Source organism: Oncorhynchus keta, chromosome 8, assembly GCF_023373465.1.
Source record: "Oncorhynchus keta strain PuntledgeMale-10-30-2019 chromosome 8, Oket_V2, whole genome shotgun sequence".
NCBI lineage: Eukaryota > Metazoa > Chordata > Actinopteri > Salmoniformes > Salmonidae > Oncorhynchus > Oncorhynchus keta.
In genome coordinates, this window is record NC_068428.1 from 43,734,499 (window position 1) to 43,756,216 (window position 21,718).

At 44.3% G+C, this 21,718-nt stretch overlaps 2 protein-coding genes across 2 annotated transcripts in view; one reads left to right on the forward strand and one right to left on the reverse strand.

Annotated features, from left to right (window-relative positions):
* elp3 (elongator acetyltransferase complex subunit 3) overlaps positions 1 to 9,638 on the reverse strand; it is a 38,722-nt gene extending 29,084 nt beyond the window's left edge. Inside the window, exons 1-8 of the mRNA XM_052524338.1 lie at positions 9,477 to 9,638; positions 8,854 to 8,953; positions 8,197 to 8,335; positions 8,020 to 8,090; positions 7,508 to 7,571; positions 7,352 to 7,420; positions 6,972 to 7,126; positions 899 to 1,060 (exon numbers count right to left, since the gene is read on the reverse strand). Coding sequence (XP_052380298.1) covers positions 899 to 1,060; positions 6,972 to 7,126; positions 7,352 to 7,420; positions 7,508 to 7,571; positions 8,020 to 8,090; positions 8,197 to 8,335; positions 8,854 to 8,953; positions 9,477 to 9,498 — 782 coding nt within the window. The 5' untranslated portion in view covers positions 9,499 to 9,638. The remainder of the gene's footprint in view (positions 1 to 898; positions 1,061 to 6,971; positions 7,127 to 7,351; positions 7,421 to 7,507; positions 7,572 to 8,019; positions 8,091 to 8,196; positions 8,336 to 8,853; positions 8,954 to 9,476) is intronic.
* A 289-nt stretch (positions 9,639 to 9,927) lies between these two features.
* Positions 9,928 to 21,718, forward strand: part of LOC118378235 (kinesin-like protein KIF13B) — an 84,579-nt gene continuing 72,788 nt past the window's right edge. The window contains exons 1-6 of the mRNA XM_052524340.1: positions 9,928 to 10,043; positions 10,201 to 10,279; positions 10,666 to 10,763; positions 12,443 to 12,536; positions 19,152 to 19,164; positions 19,278 to 19,338. Coding sequence (XP_052380300.1) covers positions 10,697 to 10,763; positions 12,443 to 12,536; positions 19,152 to 19,164; positions 19,278 to 19,338 — 235 coding nt within the window. The 5' untranslated portion in view covers positions 9,928 to 10,043; positions 10,201 to 10,279; positions 10,666 to 10,696. The remainder of the gene's footprint in view (positions 10,044 to 10,200; positions 10,280 to 10,665; positions 10,764 to 12,442; positions 12,537 to 19,151; positions 19,165 to 19,277; positions 19,339 to 21,718) is intronic.

Sequence of the window (21,718 nt, forward strand, 5' to 3'; positions counted from 1 at the left end):
TAGTGACATATGACTAAGCGGCCATAAATAAGAATACTGACATATGACTAAGATAAGTGACATATCACCTAGCAACCGCACATTAAACAGTGGGTTGGGTCCAGTCATGACATATGACTAAGATAAGTGACATATCACTAGTATTCGCTATGACGGCTCCATTCAAAATCACTCCTGACCCTTAACCTCTGCCCTGTTTGTGTCTCAAACTAAAGTCCTCGTAGACTCTATGAACCCCTTATCTCACACACTAATGACCTCTGACACACCCACCTGTTGGTATCCTGTGTTATGTCCTCATATACACACTGAACCACTTTCTCACACACTAATGACCTCTGACCTGTTGGTGTCCCGCGCTACGTCCTCGTAGACGCACTGAACCCCTCTCTCACACACTAATGACCTCTGACCTGTTGGTGTCCCGCGCTACGTCCTCATAGACGCTCTAAACCCCTATCTCACACACTAATGACCTCTGACCTGTTGGTGTCCCACGCTAAAGTCCTCGTAGACTCTGAACCCCTCTCACACACTAATGACCTCTGACCTGTTGGTGTCCCGTGCTACGTCCTCATAGACGCTCTGAACCCCTATCTCACACACTAATGACCTCTGACCTGTTGGTGTCCCGCGCTACGTCCTCGTAGACGCACTGAACCCCTCTCTCACACACTAATGACCTCTGACCTGTTGGTGTCCCGCGCTACGTCCTCATAGACGCTCTAAACCCCTATCTCACACACTAATGACCTCTGACCTGTTGGTGTCCCGCGCTATGTCCTCATATACACACTGAACCCCTCTCACACACTAATGACCTCTGACCTGTTGGTGTCCCGCGCTATGTCCTCATATACACACTGAATCCCTCTCTCACACACTAATGACCTCTGACCTGTTGGTGTCCCGCGCTACGTCCTCGTAGACACTCTGAACCCCTATCTCCAGCCGGGTACAGCCGTACCCCAGCATGTCACTGAGGTGTCTCTTCAGACAGTAGTCGGGACGCGTCTCGATGGTGATACCAACACACTTTGTGTTACTGCGTTCCGAGTACCTACAAACAGAAAAGGAGAAGTTAGCTGTCGGCAACAGGCTGCTGATTCCAAAGAACTAGAAGGAGATTTCTATGTCTGATAGGGTCAGATCGAGGGTATGGGTAATATACCCAGCCTCCCCCTGCTCCAACACGTATGTATCTTTCGGAGAGGGTTGGAATAAAACGGAACCCGAATTTGTTTGACCGTGTGTACAAATTGGACAGTAAAGGAATCTTAATCTCTTAACATGATCTGTGATTATATTAGGGGCAAGGAGAGCACAACTCCTCGGACGCCCACCCGGACAAACCACCCGGACAAACCACCCGGACAAACCCCACTCCAAGTGATTGGCAGGAAAATGTGATACTATAATAAATCACTTTATAAAATGGCACAACAAAAGTGACATTTTCTATGAATAACTTCTTCCCCGTTGAAACTGTAGGAACGAGGAGAGCAGATTGTGGTTGTATTAAAAACTGTAGGAACGAGGAGAGCCGATTATGGACGATTTAAAAACTGTAGGAACGAGGAGAGCCGATTCAGGTTGAATTGAGCTGAGATTAGGCATCATCATCAGTCTGGTTGTCATTCTCTCCACTTGGACAGGTTTGATCATCATCATCATCTAGACCAGTCATCTCAGCTCATACTCCGACAAACTATTACTGGGAACATAATGTCCATTCTAACAGTCTGACGACTGATTTAAGACAAATCACAGGAGTTATTGCCCCAGAGAACACATCAGATTGGCTGAAATTAGTCAATAAAAATGCTATTATCTGGATGGTTATCTGCAGGTCACATGCAGAGGCTTTTCTCATCAAACGAACAGAGGCGTAGTGGGACTCGGAGAAGCGTGATTGCCACAGGCAGACAAGCTTACGCACACACACACGGCAGAGATAAGGGCCTCCCACGTCTCAGCCTGATTAGCTGCCATAACAATTCCTGTAATCGTGTCTTAACGAACATGCTGATAACGCCACTGGATAAGCAATACACACACACACACACGCGCACACGCACACACACACACACACACACACACACACACACCTCATCAGCCAGTAGGGAGTAAATACCCTGACTAACAAGCCCTCCGTTCCCCCACTCCTTTATCACATCCCTCCGTTTTATATTCATCTCCCAAAAGTCACAAACGTTCTCCCTCCTACTGTAATGAAGGGTCAAAGTACGAGAGATATGTTGTAACTCCCAAAGATGGGACACTTTTCCAATCCTCTCTTCATAACAACTAAACAAATATCAGGTCAAATGTTCCCTTCTTCCAAGCCTTAATTTGTCATATGGGATTGTTTTTGCTGAGAAAATGTCTACAGCAGGTATGGGCAAATGGAAGGCCCTCGGATCAACCCCCCCCTCCTCTTTTTTTTAGTAACTCAGTCAGGTTCTTAACTTATTGTTGAGAGGTAGAATACACAAGGTGCAATTTCAACATTTGGTTGTGCATCAGCAGTTATCCTCCTTGTCATGTCAGCCACTGATAGTCAGTCAGCCGATGTCAGCTAACAATGTTTAGATTGACAAGATAGTTTTGCGGCCAGCTACAGTCAAACGTTTTAGAACACCTACTCATTCCAGGTTTTCTTTAGTTATTTTTTTTTTTACACATGACCATCTGATCATTTATCACTCCAGTGTTAATCTGCAAAAATGTAATTATTTGCCTACCTCCTCATGCCTTTTGCACACAATGTCTATACTCTTCTTTTCCTACTGTGTTATTGACTTGTTAATTGTTTACTCCATGTGTAACTCTGTGTTGTTGTCTGTTCACACTGCTGTGCTTTATCTTGGCCAGGTCGCAGTTGCAAATGAGAACTTGTTCTCAACTAGCCTACCTGGTTAAATAAAGGTGTTCTCAACTAGCCTACCTGGTTAAATAAAGGTGTTCTCAACTAGCCTACCTGGTTAAATAAAGGTGTTCTCAACTAGCCTACCTGGTTAAATAAAGGTGTTTTCAACTAGCCTACCTGGTTAAATAAAGGTGTTCTCAACTAGCCTACCTGGTTAAATAAAGGTGTTTTCAACTAGCCTACCTGGTTAAATAAAGGTGTTCTCAACTGGCCTACCTGGTTAAATAAAGGTGTTCTCAACTAGCCTACCTGGTTAAATAAAGGTGTTCTCAACTAGCCTACCTGGTTAAATAAAGGTGTTCTCAACTAGCCTACCTGGTTAAATAAAGGTGTTCTCAACTAGCCTACCTGGTTAAATAAAGGTGTTCTCAACTAGCCTACCTGGTTAAATAAAGGTGTTCTCAACTAGCCTACCTGGTTAAATAAAGGTGTTCTCAACTAGCCTACCTGGTTAAATAAAGGCGTTCTCAACTAGCCTACCTGGTTAAATAAAGGTGTTCTCAACTAGTCTACCTGGTTAAATAAAGGTGTTCTCAACTAGCCTACCTGGTTAAATAAAGGTGTTCTCAACTAGTCTACCTGGTTAAATAAAGGTGTTCTCAACTAGTCTACCTGGTTAAATAAAGGTGTTCTCAACTAGTCTACCTGGTTAAATAAAGGTGTTCTCAACTAGTCTACCTGGTTAAATAAAGGTGTTCTCAACTAGTCTACCTGGTTAAATAAAGGTGTTCTCAACTAGTCTACCTGGTTAAATAAAGGTGTTCTCAACTAGTCTACCTGGTTAAATAAAGGTGTTCTCAACTAGTCTACCTGGTTAAATAAAGGTGTTCTCAACTAGCCTACCTGGTTAAATAAAGGTGTTCTCAACTAGCCTACCTGGTTAAATAAAGGTGTTCTCAACTAGCCTACCTGGTTAAATAAAGGTGAAAAAAAACAACATGGTAGAATAATAGTGAAGACATCAAAACTATGAAGAAATAACACATATGGTATCATGTAGTAACCAAAGAAAAGGGTTCAACAAAATCATCCGTTCATCTGCGTCTCACAAAGACGCGGCGGTTTGAACTCAAAAAAAGAATCTCCAATTTGGACTCATCAAACCAAAAGACAGATTTCCACCAGTCTATTGTCCACTGCTCGTGTTTCTTGGCCCAAGCAAGTTTCTTCTTCTTATGATGTCCTTTAGTAGTGTTTTTTTTAAAGCAATTCTACCATGAAGGACTGATTCACACAGTCTCCTCTGAACAGTTGATGTTGAGATGCGTCTGTTACTTGAACTCTGTGAAGCATTTATTCGGGCGGCAAATTTCTGAAGTGCTTTTAACTCTTAATTAATTTATCCTCTGCAGCAGAGGGGTAACTGGGTCTTCCATTCCTGTGGCGGTCCTCATGAAAGCCATAATATGGACTTGGTCTTTTACCAAATAGGTGTGTCCAAAATAAACTTGTTATCATGGTTGAATTACCGGCCGGGTGGCCTCCATTGATTTTGTTAGACAGTCTCACTTCGAGATATTAAAAACAGCTCATTTTCCTCCCCATGGCAAAATTAGTAGATTTGCGTGAAATGACTTATACAATTGCTAAATCTTCTCTACACCCCATGTCAAAATGTGTAGAATTGCGAGCAGCTGCGGTCCATCATGAGGAGTTCAGATTTTTTTGAGGGCCCCTACCCCAATTAAAGTCTCCTGGTCAACAGCGTTTGCTAGATCTCAAGACACAGAGAGAACATTGCCATCTCGTGGAACAAACGAACCATCACACTCCTTCAGACAGAAACCATTTCACAACCAGAGGGAGCAAAGATACCACCAAAATAATTAGATATATTGGGTCGGGTCTAGTTCAGGGCTCTCCAACCCTGTTCCTGGAGAGCTATCGTCCTGTAGGTTTTAATTCCAACCCTGTTCCTGGAGAGATAGCCTCCTGTAGGGTTTAACTCCAACCCTGTTCCTGGAGAGATAGCCTCCTGTAGGGTTTAACTCCAACCCTGTTCCTGGAGAGCTATCGTCCTGAAGGTTTTAATTCCAACCCTGATCCTGGAGAGATAGCCTCCTGTAGGGTTTAACTCCAACCCTGTTCCTGGAGAGATAGCCTCCTGTAGGGTTTAACTCCAACCCTGTTCCTGGAGAGATAGGTAAAACCTACAGGAGGGTAGCTGTCCAGGAACAGGGTTGGAATTAAAACCTACAGGACGGTTTAGTGGTGTGGGGGCTGGGCTTTGGAAAAGTGGGTGGGGTTATATCCTTCCTGTTTGGCCCTGTCCGGGCGTGTCCTCAGATGGGGCCACAGTGTCTCCTGACCCCTCCTGTCTCAGCCTCCAGTATTTATGCTGCAGTAGTTTATGTGTCGGGGGGCTAGGGTCAGTTTGTTATGTCTGGAGTACTTCTCCTGTCCTATTCGGTGTCCTGTGTGAATTTAAGTGTGCTCTCTCTAATTCTCTCTTTCTCACTTTCTTTCTCTCTCTCGGAGGACCTGAGCCCTAGGACCATGCCTCAGGACTACCTGACATGATGACTCCTTGCTGTCCCCAGTCCACCTGGCCGTGCTGCTGCTCCAGTTTCAACTGTTCTGCCTTATTATTATTGGACCATGCTGGTCATCTATGAACATTTGAACATCTTGGTCATGTTCTGTTATAATCTCCACCCGGCACAGCCAGAAGAGGACTGGCCACCCCACATAGCCTGGTTCCTCTCTAGGTTTCTTCCTAGGTTTTGGCCTTTCTAGGGAGTTTTTCCTAGCCACCGTGCTTCTACACCTGCATTGCTTGCTGTTTGGGGTTTTAGGCTGGGTTTCTGTACAGCACTTTGTGACATCGGCTGATGAACGAAGGGCTTTATAAATACATTTGATTGGACTGGAACCACTGCTCTACGGTAGAACATGTCTCTTCGGGTGTATCGAATAGCATTCCTTTCCAACGCCAACCCTTTGTAGTACAGACAGTGACTGGGAATTTAAATAAGTGCAATTGTAGTGCAAATATAGTAAAAAATATATATATATTTATTAACATATAACTGAGTTTATATGATCCTCATGTTCTGTTTATATTCTATTATGGAACTCTTCTAAAACAGTGTTACTCAACCTCAGATTCCTGGACCGGGCCCGGTCCATGGGATACTGCTTTATGGTACCCTGAGATGTTCGAGTGCTAGTTTTGATGGAAGCAGCACCCCAGGAGGATTAAAAGTAGTGCACTATAAAGGGAATAGGGTGCCATAGAGCCCTGGTTAAAAGTAGGGCACTATAAAGGGAATAGGGTGCCATAGGGCCCTGGTTAAAAGTTGTGCACTATAAAGGGAATAGGGTGCCATAGGGCCCTGGTTAAAAGTAGTGCACTATAAAGGGAATAGGGTGCCATAGGGCCCTGGTTAAAAGTAGTGCACTATAAAGGGAATAGGGTGCCATTTAGGACACAACCCCGAAGAGAGTCTGAAGTGACTAATTGAGGGAGAAAGGGTTCTGTGCGATTAGTTCTCCTACAAAAAAAACCTCAATGGATCAATCCTATTGACTCTACAGAGAAACTGCAGATCAATGCCCAGACTGCTCCATTTACGACGCACTCTGCATGGTATAATTAATAACGAACCTCTGACAAATGATAAATTCATATAGGCCTAATGGAAGGTCTCTTGATTATATATAAGATATTTTGTTGTAATGTTCAAGCCACCATGTCACCTGCATCACGCACTTTGTCTATTTTGAGTGGTCACTGACAGATTCACACCGAGTGTACAAAACATTAAGAACACCTTCCTAATTCTGAGTTTCAACCATTTTCCCCTCAGAACAGCCTCAATTCGTCTGGGAATCGATTCTAGAAGGTGTCGAAAGCGTACAGTGCTTGATGAGAGGATGATAGAGTAGTAATATTACCTGACGGCCTCAGCCACGTTGTTAGAGGTGTGTCCTGACAGGGTTAATTTGGGTGGGGGGGGTTGGTAATATTACCTGACGGCCTCAGCCACGTTGTTAGAGGTGTGTCCTGTCAGGGTTAATTTGGGGGGTGTAGCAGTATTACCTGACGGCCTCAGCTACGTTGTTAGAGGTGTGTCCTGACAGGGCGTCGTGGAGGTTCCTGATAAAGTAGTCTCTGTACTCCTCAGCCAGGGCCATGAAGGTTCCTCCCATCACTATAAACTCCACCTTGTCCACACTGTGGCCCAGCTGCTTCAACTGGACAGGAAAACACACGTTCAGTGTTGTATTAGGCCTCATCTCAGAACAGGGGCAGAGACGAACGTTGGTTACCGTTGGTTACCTTTGCTACACATGTAGTGCAGTGGTGAATGACGCGAGTTCCCCGTTTTTTCTAATGTGAATTATTATCATCATCATCATGTCTTATTTTATTATAATAGGTAATAATGATAGTGGGGTACTGCACTGTGTGTCACTGACCTGTTCCACTCGATGCCTGGTCTGCAGGTAGGGATCATACCGTGCTCTGATGGCTCTCATAGACGTCGGCTGACAGAGAGAAACAATACTAGACTTTTAGACAACACATAGGGATGTTGGAGGTTCTGGACGACAGGAATATAGGTGTTGATTTACCTCGTAGCCAGTGTAAGACTGTGTGGAGTATTCAAAGTCTGAGTCTGGCCCACCTGGACAGTATCTGTCATAGCAGAAACAGAACGGTTCCTCTTTAAGGTCAATACAACATTATGGTCAGGATTCTTCTAGTTTTACTGTCTGATCTGTTACTATGCAGTCACACACAGACGATCTGTTACTATTCACTCACACACAGACGATCTGTTACTATTCACTCACACACAGACGATCTGTTACTATTCACTCACACACAGACGATCCGTTACTACGCAGTCACACACAGACGATCTGTTACTACGCAGTCACACACAGACGATCCGTTACTACGCAGTCACACACAGACGATCCGTTACTACGCAGTCACACACAGACGATCTGTTACTATGCACTCACACACAGACGATCTGTTACTATGCAGTCACACACAGACGATCTGTTGCTATGCAGTCACACACAGACGATCTGTTACTATGCAGTCACACACAGACGATCTGTTGCTATGCACTCACACACAGATGTTTCCAGTGAAGCTGATGTGGGGGCAGCGATGGGGTTTGCACATCACAGCAACTACTGCAATCTGAACAAAGAGAAACAAGCACATGCGTCTTGTCAGAAATAAAATGGTCATTTTTATTGCTTGTCCATAGAAGGAAGCTGACAGACACACACACACACATACGTACCCCACTGGCAGTGCGGATAGGCTTGGCCTTGAGTTTGGGCACCAGGGCACGGCGGTAGTGGGGTGGAACAGCAGCTATGATGTCTACTAGCCTGGGCTGAGCTGAAAGACCATATTTAGCAGAGCACTTCGTCTTCACCCTGATGACAACGTGTAAAGGAGTGTTAGAGAGGTAAGTCCATTCATTCGTGCACTGCGTAGTAAACCATAGCAAACTGAACTGAAAAAAACGTTTATATTGGAGAAATTCTGGTAGGTCCATCCCCATTTTGTCCTATTGATTTAGATTATCATTCCACTCAGCACAACCTTCCCCAAATGACTGTTGCAGCCAGGCACGTTTGAAAATATGCACTGGCAAGAAATAATGCTTTGTTTACTTGGTGGGTCACAATCCACTTCCCCAAGGGCTTTAATTTGTTTTATTTAACCTTAACCTTTAATTCAACTAAGTCAGTTAAGAACAATTTCCTATTTACAATGGCGGCCTAGGAACAGCAGGTTAATTGCCTTGTTCAGGGGCAGAACAACAGATTTTTACCTTGTGCGCTTGGGGATTTGATCTAGCAACCTTTTGGTTACTGGCCCAACGCTCTAACCACTAGGCAGGTGGAAGTCCATGGAGAGCTGTAGGTTAGGGTTAGGTTGGGGTTCTTACTTGTTGAGGTTGATGTCTTTTCCCTCTTCATGCGCCTCGACCAGCTGATTGATGACATCAGCAATGGTCATCATCATTAACTCTGCACGGCTCAGATCACCTGGCAAAGTAGTCAGGCAACATTAGCTTAATGAACTTCCAGTAATAGCCGACTAAACTCAACGAAATACAACCAAGCATGCCCTGACCATATAATATACAGTGAGATCCAAAAGTAAATCGGGACATTCACCACGTTCCCAGCGACAGTTTTTATTGCGAGTAAAGTTATATCATATAAAATAAATGGATGACAGCTGTGATGGGTCATGACGAGAGAAAAACGAATATCCTATATATATATATTTTTTACCTCGGTTAGTGTTTAGTCGTTTAATAACTACCGAGAAAGCTTCACAGATACTCAACCCATCTCAAGCCTCGTCACTTTTAATTTGTCAATTTAGCCTACATAAATGGAGACGGAGTTGGTTAGTTGTTTGTAGAGAAATTCAGTTTAGCTTAGCTATCTGGAGGGCAAGTTAGCAGGATGTGTCATTTAGCTAGCGAGCTAGCTAGCCAACGACTAACCTCAGCTCCTAGCTAACCAATCAGCAAAGTAGAGGATAGTTCCACGGACTTACTCTTTTTCTTTTGCTTCCCCATATCTGAAGTTACGTTGACGCTGTGAATTTACAATATGAAACGTGTTATTAACTGGGAAAATGTGGAGAACTTTGTAAACAACACTACGTAATCAAGCTTGCACGACTCCTGCCGTCCACCCCTGTAAACCGTCGTAAAATAACGTAAAAACACAGCGCTTCTTTTTTTATTCCGAGAAATTCCCTGTCCATAATAAAATAATGTAAAATGTTGGACGGTGTCTCAATTAAAATGGCCCTTTGAAAACTGCATCTGACATCAATAATTCTAATCTTTTCCACACATGTTTACTATAAAAATACATGATATGTATATTTTCTGAAACATAAAAAAAAAAAAATACAGATCTACAATAAATCAGTATACTCTCCATCAGTTTATTCCCAAACAACATTCCCTTGCGCAAATATGTGTATCGCAACTAAATCCGGTTAACGTTTCAGGACAGGTTTAGGACTATGACTTCAGGGATCTATACGGGCGGCATCAGGAAATGCAACAGGTGGGAAACTATTCGTTCTCGAAATGATCTGTTGTTGTTCTCCGTAAGTTTGGACGATTGTGTTTTTGGGAATGTTTTATAATAGCTATAACTCAAGACAACTTACTACCTAAACTGTTTAGTTGTTGCTGGCTAATTTTGTCCACCGATATCACCATATATTTGTTTGTTTGTTTTTATCCCGCTGGCACGCAAGCTAGGGAAGGAAGGTGCACTTGAAGAGAACGCTGCCTGAATTTGGACGCTCGAGTAAGGGGAAAAATAAGAACTAGTCGCACGGTGAGTTGACAGTTTTCTCTGTCAGCTAAAATCGTTTGAGCTTTTCCGTTTTTTTTTTTACTTTACTTTTGTCCTTGAGCTGAACAGGGCACGTGTGTGTGTGTGTGTGTGTGTGTGTGTGTGTGTGTGTGTGTGTGTGTGTATATATATATATATATATATATATATATATATATATATATATATATATATGTTATCTTCGACGCAACCAAGAGTGTTTTGACATTGTGCTGGCTACAACAGGCTTCCTATCTCTTCGTTTGATCAATAACCTGTGATTTAGAGATAAATCATTCATAATTTCTACATTTGGCAAGATGAGGTAGCATGATTCATGCATGTACAGTAACGTTATGCATTATTAATGAATCTCATTCACCATTCAGTCCAGCCACAGAAAACCCACAGCCAGGCACCATGGATGACACCTTGAGTAACTCCAATGTGAAGGTCGCAGTTCGCGTCCGACCAATGAACAGAAGAGGTACATTCATAATACAAATCTTCACAGTCATTTCATGACTAGGTCTTTCCTTCCATGCAGTTTATTTTGGTGTGTGTGAGTGAATGATGCGGGGGTGACGAAACATGCAGCCCCAGCAGTTCTATCCGTCTAGCCAGGCAGGTTAAGGTCATGGAATATGGTGTGAATGAAGGGCAGGTTCAATAAAGAGAGAACAATGCATTAAAACAAATCTAAATGTATCATTCTGGTTCAATTTATATAAAATCAAACTGTATTTATCACATGCCCAGAATACAACAAGTGTAGACCTTACTGTGAAATGCTTGCTTACAAGCCCTTAACCAACAGTGCAGTTCAAGAAAGAGTTAAGAACATTTTTACCAAATAAATGATAGTAAAACATAATAATAGGTGTAACAAAAAAATGACAAGGCCACATACAGGGGGTTACCGGTTCTTAGTGAATGTGTGGGGGTACAGGTTATTTGAGATAATTTGTACATGTAGGTAGAGGTGAAGTGACTATGCATAGATAACAAACAGCAAGTAGTAGCAGCATACAAAACAAATGAGGGGGGGGGTCAATGTAAATAGTCCGGTGGCCATTTTGATTAATTGTTCAGCAGTCTTATGGCTTGTGGTAGGCCACACAAGCTCACAGAACGGGACTGCCGGGTGCTGAAGTGCATAAAAATCGTATGTCCTTTGTTGCGACACTCACTACCGAGTTCCAAACTGCCTCTGGAAGCAACATCAGCACAATAAATGGGTTTTCATGGCAGCCCCACACGGGCCTAAGATCACCAAGCGCAATGCCAAGCGTCGGCTGGAGTGGTGTGAAGCTCACCGCCATTGGACTCTGGATCAGTGGAAACGCGTTCTCTGGAGTGATGAAGCACACTTCACCATCTGGCAGTCCTGAAGGACAAATCTGGGTTTGGAGGATGCCAGGAGAACACTACATGCCCCAATGCATAGTGCCAACTGTAAAGTTTGGTGGAGGAGGCTAGTCCCCTTAGTTCCAACGCTACAGCATACAATGACATTCTAGACGATTCTGTGCTTCCAACTTTGTGGCAACAGTTTGGGGAAGGCCCTTTCCTGTTTCATAATGACAATGCCCCCTTTGCACAAAGCGAGGTCCGTATAGAAATGGTTTGTTGAGATCGGTGTGGAAGAACTTGACTGGTCTGCACAGAACCCTGACCTCAACCCTATCGAACACCTTTGGGCTGAATTGGAACGCCGACTGCGAGCCAGGTTTAATCACCCAACATCAGTGCCCGACTTCACTAATGCTCTTGTGGCTGAATGGAAGCAAGTCCTCGTAGAAATGTTCCAACATCTAGTGAAAAACCTTATACCAGAAGAGTGGAGGCTGTTATAGTAGCAAAGGGGAGACACACTCCATATTAATGCCCATAATTTTGCAATAAGATGTTCAATGAGCAGGTGTCCACATACTTTTGGCTATGCATTGTATGTGTTGCTATGTTGATACATTAGCTGGGAGGTTAAATGTATGTGTTGCCATGTTGATACACTATCTAAGAGGTTAAATGTCTGTGTCTCCCTCGAATCATCAGCTGTTCCTGGACACATCATAGCCAGACACAGAAATAAGACCTGTTGATTGTTGTTGTTGTTTCTCCTGTTGTATACCAACATGTATGTGTTGTGTGTCTCCTTCCCACCAGAAAAAGACCTGAAGACCAACTGTGTGGTGGGGATGGAGGGGAACCAGACAGTGTTGAACCCTGCTAGTCAGAACCTCAGCAAGGGAGACTCCCGGTAGGAATACACATGCCTTCATTCTGACCATCATGTATCTCTGCAGCATAGGCCTCCCATCCCATGTGCCTCCCATCCCATGTGCCTCCCATCCCATGTGCCTCCCATCCCATGTGCCTCCCATCCCATGTGCCATCCATCCCATGTGCCTCCCATCCCATGTGCCTCCCATCCCATGTGCCTCCCATCCCATGTGCCATCCATCCCATGTGCCATCCATCCCATGTGCCTCCCATCCCATGTGCCTCCCATCCCATGTGCCTCCCATCCCATGTGCCTCCCATCCCATGTGCCTCCCATCCCATGTGCCATCCATCCCATGTGCCTCCCATCCCATGTGCCTCCCATCCCATGTGCCTCCCATCCCATGTGCCTCCCATCCCATGTGCCTCCCATCCCATGTGCCTCCCATCCCATGTGCCTCCCATCCCATGTGCCTCCCATCCCATCTCCCATCCCATGTGCCTCCCATCCCATGTGCCTCCCATCCCATGTGCCATCCATCCCATGTGCCTCCCATCCCATGTGCCATCCATCCCATGTGCCATCCATCCCATGTGCCTCCCATCCCATGTGCCTCCCATCCCATGTGCCTCCCATCCCATGTGCCTCCCATCCCATGTGCCTCCCATCCCATCCTCCCATCCCATGTCCCATCCCATGTGCCATCCATCCCATGTGCCTCCCATCCCATGTGCCATCCATCCCATCCCATCCCATGCCTCCCATCCCATGTGCCTCCCATCCCATGTGCCCCATCCCATCCTCCCATCCCATGTGCCATCCATCCCATGTGCCTCCCATCCCATGTGCCTCCCATCCCATGTGCCTCCCATCCCATGTGCCTCCCATCCCATGTGCCTCCCATCCCATGTGCCTCCCATCCCATGTGCCTCCCATCCCATGTGCCTCCCATCCCATGTGCCTCCCATCCCATGTGCCTCCCATCCCATGTGCCTCCCATCCCATGTGCCTCCCATCCCATGTGCCTCCCATCCCATGTGCCTCCCATCCCATGTGCCTCCCATCCCATGTGCCTCCCATCCCATGTGCCTCCCATCCCATGTGCCTCCCATCCCATGTGCCTCCCATCCCATGTGCCTCCCATCCCATGTGCCTCCCATCCCATGTGCCATCCATGTCTCTGCCTACTGCTCAGTGTTCAACAAATACTTCCTTTTGAATTATATTGTATTAATTGGGTGTGGGGGGGGGGGGGTCAGTTTCAGGTCAAGATTTATCATGGACTACTAGCTTAGGAATTTAATTGGGCCCCCTTTTTCATATGCTTGACTTTTCTTTATGGTTTGACACATTTAGAAACAGATGAGGAATCAGATCCCAGTCAGACCACGTTATTGATGTTTGCTTTCTGAAAAGCAACAAAATAAAAATAAATATATTTTTTAATTCTGATGGTTCAAGTGCAGGAAGGGTTATTGGAAATAAGTTAATTTTGTGTTGTGTAACAGCCATCAGCTGTTATTTGTATCATTTGTCAGAGTCATTGTTCATGCTACGTACTGTATCACTTAGAATGCACTGTGTGTCCACCAAATTAGATCCCCTCTGATGTTCTTACACTGAGGATCACACATGCAATAGACCTTATTGGTCCAGTGCTCACTGGACATGGTGTTGATTTCAGAATAGGAAGAAAAATAAATAACTGAAACTTCCCTACTGACCATTTGTCTCCTCTCTGGCCCATCACCTTGAACTACCTATAGTCTATACCATGTCATGAGCCATCAGTCATCACCTTGAACTACCTATAGTCTATACCATGTCATGAACCATCAGTCATCACCTTGAACTACCTATAGTCTATACCATGTCATGAACCATCAGTCATCACCTTGAACTACCTATAGTCTATACCATGTCATGAGCCATCAGTCATCACCTTGAACTACCTATAGTCTATACCATGTCATGAGCCATCAGTCATCACCTTGAACTACCTATAGTCTATACAATGTCATGAACCATCAGTCATCACCTTGAACTACCTATAGTCTATACCATGTCATGAACCATCAGTCATCACCTTGAACTACCTATAGTCTATACAATGTCATGAGCCATCAGTCATCACCTTGAACTACCTATAGTCTATACCATGTCATGCACCATCAGTCATCACCTTGAACTACCTATAGTCTATACCATGAACCATCAGTCATCACCTTGAACTACCTATAGTCTATACCATGTCATGAACCATCAGTCATCACCTTGAACTACCTATAGTCTATACAATGTCATGCACCATCAGTCATCACCTTGAACTACCTATAGTCTATACAATGTCATGCACCATCAGTCATCACCTTGAACTACCTATAGTCTATACAATGTCATGCACCATCAGTCATCACCTTGAACTACCTATAGTCTATACAATGTCATGCACCATCAGTCATCACCTTGAACTACCTATAGTCTATACAATGTCATGCACCATCAGTCATCACCTTGAACTACCTATAGTCTATACCATGTCATGAACCATCAGTCATCACCTTGAACTACCTATAGTCTATACAATGTCATGCACCATCAGTCATCAGCTCCATTACAGCCCTACAGCTAGCTGGTCTGCTGTGTATGTACGTTCAGTCACAGAGAGTCAAACCGGTCTGACAACTCACTGTTTAGCTCCAAACCCTCCCTTAACCTTCCGAACACCCCTCCACACCGCTACCCTGCCTTAACCCTCCGCCCTGCTCTGACCTGTCTCTCGTTACTAAGGGTGTGTCTATTCTGTTTTAATTCTGTGTTCAGTCAGTCAGTGTGCAGGTGGGATGGATGCTCTCAGGGTTGGCTACTTGCCCAGATGAGGTTTTCACCTCATCAACAAACAACCTGTCCTTGTTAGTTGGGGGTTTGTTAGACTATACGTTATGTTTCTGATGCATACTATGGGCCCATTTTTGTTGTGGTCTACAATAAGCTGTAGGACATTTTGTCTTCAATTGTGATTTCTGCCCTGACACGCTGCAGTGCAGTCCTCCTGTCTATCCCCTGGGCTATATATGAACAGGTTCTACAGGCTTCTGTGGGCTTCAGACTGAATCACTTCCCAGATTCCATTTTGGTTATTTAAGGGACCATTTTATTAGAGCATCAGGCTGCCCCGGCGAGCTCTGGGCCTTTTTTTAATAAATATGTGTCTTTGAAGTATTCTGCATGGCTCTTATAACATTTTGTTTTTATATTACACTGAAGAAAAATATAAACGCAAAATGAAACAATTTCAAAGATTTTACTGAGTTACAATTCATATAAGGATGTCGGTCAATTGAAATAAATAAATTATTAAATAAATAATAAATAAATAAATTATGACTGAGGTATGCAGATATGCATCTGTTGGTCACAGATACCGTAATAAAAAGGTAGGGGGGCGTGGATCCGAAAACCAGTCAGTATCTGCTGTGACCACCATTTGCCTCACGCAGCGAGACTCATCTCCTTTGTAATAGAGTTGATCAGGCTGTTGATTGTGGAATGTTCTCTCACTCCTTTTTTAAAGGCTGTGCAGAGTTGCTGAATATTTGGCGGGAACTGGAACATGTTGGCGGGAACTGGAACACGATCCAGAGCATCCCAAACATGTCCAGACGGTGACATGTCTGAGTATACAGGCCATGGAAGAACTGGGACATGTTCAGCTTGCAGGAATTGTGTACAGATTCTTGCGACATGAGGCTGTGCATTATCATGCTGAAACATGAGGCGATGGCAGCAGATGAATGGCACAACAACGGGCCTCAGGATCTCGTCACGGTATCTCTCTGTGCATTCAAATTGCCATCAATAAAATGCAGTTTGTTCGTAGCATTGTTCGTAGCTTATGCCTTGCCCCTACTTTGACATCAACAAACCGCTCTCCCACACGACGCCATACACGTTGTCTGCCATCTGCCCGGTACAGCTGAAACCGGGATTCATCCACTTCTCCAGTGTCCCAGTGGCCATCGAGGTGAGAATATGCCCACTGAAGTTGGTTGCGACGCCAAACTGCAGTCAGATCAAGACCCCGGTGAGCACGACGAGCCCGCAGATGAGCGTCCCTGAGACTGTTACTGACCGTTCGTGCAGAAGTTCTTTGATTGTGTAAACCCACAGTTTCATCAGCTGTCCGAGTGGCTGGTCTCAGACGATCCTTCAGGTGAAGAAGCCGGGATGTGGAGGTCCTGGGCTGGCGTTGCTATACTTGGTCTGCAGTTGTGAGGCCAGTTGGACTTACTGCCAAATTCTCTAAATCGATGTTGAAGGCAGCTTATGGTAGAGAAATGTGCACCTGTGTAATGATCAGGCTGTTTAATCAGTTTCTTGATATGTTCCCAGCACAAGGTGCACCTGTGTAATGCTCAGGCTGTTTAATCAGCTTCTTGATATGTATCCAGCACAAGGTGCACCTGTGTAACGATCAGGCTGTTTAATCAGCTTCTTGATATGCCACACCTGTCAGGTGGATGGATTATCTTGGCAAAGGAGAAATGCTCACTAACAGGGATGTAAACAAATGTGTGCATAACATTTTAGAGAAATAAGCTTTTTGTGCATATGGAACATTTCTGGGATCTTTTATTTCAGCTCATGAAACATGGGACCAACACTTTACATGTTGTGTTTTTTTATATGTTTTGCTCAGTGTAGTTTAGGAGAACACAAGGCTGGTAAACAGCTAGTGGAGGGATCCCAGCCAACAGGAGAACCTGACCATGTAGGAGGATTCTTCTTCTTTAGAGTCAGCCAAGCTACTCTGTGGTTTAGTTGCAACGAGTCATAAATGCAGTGTTTGGTTTTCACCAGACATAATGGGTCCTGTGTCGTACAAAAAGTTGATTCTCGTTTGCCAGAAAATCACCCGGATGATCATCAAGACTCCTGGAAGAATCATCTACAAGGCTTGATGATCATCAAGACTCCTGGAAGAATCATCTACAAGGCTTGATGATCATCCGGGTGCTTTTTCGGGTCCCATTTATGTCTGATGAAAACCTAACCCTGCATTCCACAGTAAGATCCTCATACCAACGGACCAGGGTGGTGGTGGTAGTGTGATGGTTTGGGGTCCAGCGTGGTGGTGGTAGTGTGACGGTTTGGGGTCCAGCGTGGTGGTGGTGGTAGTGTGACGGTTTGGGGTCCAGCGTGGTGGTGGTGGTAGTGTGACGGTTTGGGGTCCAGCGTGGTGGTGGTAGTGTGACGGTTTGGGGTCCAGCGTGGTGGTGGTGGTAGTGTGACGGTTTGGGGTCCAGCGTGGTGGTGGTGGTAGTGTGACGGTTTGGGGTCCAGCGTGGTGGTGGTGGTAGTGTGACGGTTTGGGGTCCAGCGTGGTGGTGGTGGTAGTGTGATGGTTTGGGGTCCAGCGTGGTGGTGGTAGTGTGACGGTTTGGGGTCCAGCGTGGTGGTGGTAATGTGACGGTTTGGGGTCCAGCGTGGTAGTGTGACTGTTTGGGGTCCAGCGTGGTGGTGGTGGTGTGACAGTTTGGGGTTCAGCGTGGTGGTGGTAGTGTGATGGTTTGGGGTCCAGCGTGGTGGTGGTAGTGTGACGGTTTGGGGTCCAGCGTGGTGGTGGTAGTGTGACGGTTTGGGGTCCAGCGTGGTGGTAGTGTGACTGTTTGGGGTCCAGCGTGGTGGTGGTGGTGTGACAGTTTGGGGTTCAGCGTGGTGGTGGTAGTGTGATGGTTTGGGGATGTTTTGCTGCCTCAGGACCTGGACGACTTGCCTTAATAGAAGGAACCATGAATTTGCCTCTGTATCAGATAATTCTACAGGAGAATGTCAGGCCGTCAGTCTGAGTTGAATCTGTAGAGCAGCTGGTTACATGCAGCAAGACAATGATCCAAAACACACAATCAAGTCTACATGAAAATGGCTAAAAAGCAACACGTTTGACGTTTTGGAACGGCCTAGTCAAAGTCCAGACCTAATACCAATTGATATGTTGTGGCAGGACTTGAAACAAGCAGTTCATGCTTGAAAACCCACAAAAGTCACTGAGTTAAAGCACTTCTGCATGGATGAGTGGACCAAAATTCCTCCACAGTGACATGAGACAGATCAACAACTACAGGAAGCGTTTGGTTGGGAGGCATTGCAGCTAAAGGTGGCACAACCCCCTATGCTCTTTTGAGACCCCTCTTTTTTGAAGAAAATAATGTTTTATTGAAGAGAAATGTAAACATACGATCGAGTTGCCCCCCTCAATCCTTTAGAACATTCCCAATTGATCTCTTACCCCTCCCTCCCTCTCACCCTTCCCTTGACAGCTTGTTGCCTTGACAGCTTGTTGCCTTGACAGCTTGTTGCCTTGACAGCTTGTTGCCTTGACAGCTTGTTGCCTTGACAGCTTGTTGCCTTGACAGCTTGTTTTTAAGCTTCGGATGATATAAAAAAATATGTATTTTTTTAAATATTTTGTTTATGTACTCCCTTTTCATATCACCTTTTGACTTCATGGACTTTGTTAGTAAATGCATATATTAATAGCTTAATGGTTTCCCCTGTACCTGAATGCACACTGGTATTATTAGTTAGCCCACTTTGTTTGGAGTAAAGCTGTTTAACCAAGTCTTTCCCTGTCCCCTCTGTCCTGTTCAGGAATCAGCCGAAGGTGAGCCCTTAACCAGGACAGTATATTGCGAGGTTACAAAATCACTATTTAATCACTTCTGTGAATGTCAGGTTTTTATGTGTTCTTCAACTGGCTGTCATTTTCCACCTCAGGTCTTTGCTTATGATCACTGCTTCTGGTCCATGGACGAGTCCGACACAGACAAGTTTGCAGGTTAGTAGATCTCAGAATGTTGAACGGGTTAGTAGATCTCAGAATGTTGAACAGGTTAGTAGATCTCAGAATGTTGAACAGGTTAGTAGATCTCAGAATGTTGAACAGGTTAGTAGATCTCAGAATGTTGAACGGGTTAGTAGATCTCAGAATGTTGAACAGGTTAGTAGATCTCAGAATGTTGAACAGGTTAGTAGATCTCAGAATGTTGAACGGGTTAGTAGATCTCAGAATGTTGAACGGGTTAGTAGATCTCAGAATGTTGAACAGGTTAGTAGATCTCAGAATGTTGAACGGGTTAGTAGATCTCAGAATGTTGAACGGGTTAGTAGATCTCAGAATGTTGAACGGGTTAGTAGATCTCAGAATGTTGAACGGGTTAGTAGATCTCAGAATGTTGAATGGGTTAGTAGATCTCAGAATGTTGAACGGGTTAGTAGATCTCAGAATGTTGAACAGGTTAGTAGATCTCAGAATGTTGAACAGGTTAGTAGATCTCAGAATGTTGAACGGGTTAGTAGATCTCAGAATGTAGAACGGGTTAGTAGATCTCAGAATGTAGAACGGGTTAGTAGATCTCAGAATGTTGAACGGGTTAGTAGATCTCAGAATGTAGAACGGGTTAGTAGATCTCAGAATGTAGAACGGGTTAGTAGATCTCAGAATGTAGAACGGGTTAGTAGATCTCAGAATGTAGAACGGGTTAGTAGATCTCAGAATGTTGAACAGGTTAGTAGATCTCAGAATGTTGAACAGGTTAGTAGATCTCAGAATGTTGAACAGGTTAGTAGATCTCAGAATGTTGAACGGGTTAGTAGATCTCAGAATGTAGAACGGGTTAGTAGATCTCAGAATGTTGAACGGGTTAGTAGATCTCAGAATGTTGAACGGGTTAATAGATCTCAGAATGTTGAACGGGTTAGTAGATCTCAGAATGTTGAACGGGTTAGTAGATCTCAGAATGTTGAACGGGTTAGTAGATCTCAGAATGTTGAACGGGTTAGTAGATCTCAGAATGTTGAACGGGTTAGTAGATCTCAGAATGTTGAACGGGTTAGTAGATCTCAGAATGTTGAACGGGTTAGTAGATCTCAGAATGTTGAACGGGTTAGTAGATCTCAGAATGTTGAACGGGTTAGTAGATCTCAGAATGTTGAACGGGTTAGTAGATCTCAGAATGTTGAACGGGTTAGTAGATCTCAGAATGTTGAACGGGTTAGTAGATGTCAGAATGTTGAACGGGTTAGTAGATCTCAGAATGTTGAACGGGTTAGTAGATCTCAGAATGTTGAACGGGTTAGTAGATCTCAGAATGTTGAACGGGTTAGTAGATCTCAGAATGTTGAACGGGTTAGTAGATCTCAGAATGTTGAACGGGTTAGTAGATCTCAGAATGTTGAACGGGTTAGTAGATCTCAGAATGTTGAACGGGTTAGTAGATCTCAGAATGTTGAACGGGTTAGTAGATCTCAGAATGTTGAACGGGTTAGTAGATCTCAGAATGTTGAACGGGTTAGTAGATGTCAGAATGTTGAACGGGTTAGTAGATCTCAGAATGTTGAACGGGTTAGTAGATCTCAGAATGTTGAACGGGTTAGTAGATCTCAGAATGTTGAACGGGTTAGTAGATCTCAGAATGTTGAACGGGTTAGTAGATGTCAGAATGTTGAACGGGTTAGTAGATGTCAGAATGTTGAACGGGTTAGTAGATGTCAGAATGTTGAACGGGTTAGTAGATCTCAGAATGTTGAACGGGTTAGTAGATCTCAGAATGTTGAACGGGTTAGTAGATCTCAGAATGTTGAACTGGTTAGTAGATGTCAGAATGTTGAACAGGTTAGTAGATCTCAGAATGTTGAACAGGTTAGTAGATCTCAGAATGTTGAACAGGTTAGTAGATCTCAGAATGTTGAACAGGTTAGTAGATCTCAGAATGTTGAACAGGTTAGTAGATCTCAGAATGTTGAACAGGTTAGTAGATCTCAGAATGTTGAACAGGTTAGTAGATCTCAGAATGTTGAACGGGTTAGTAGATCTCAGAATGTTGAACTGGTTAGTAGATGTCAGAATGTTGAACAGGTTAGTAGATCTCAGAATACATACTTTATTCAGCAACGAGATCAAAAGGACGTCCATCCTCTTCCACATACAATATCCACACAGTCTAATAGATCACTGTAAGGATTATCCTTGCCATTCTCTTGTAACCCTCCTCTTGCTGTTGAGTTGTTATTCATTAGAACAGGCTTTATACTGGAAGCACTATGCTTCCTGTTCCCAGAGCGCCTCATGGAGGAACAGACCTGGAAATAGATTATCTTGGCTTTAGGGAAGATAAATATCTGCCTTTGAGAAAGACCCACATATTCTAATGCAATTC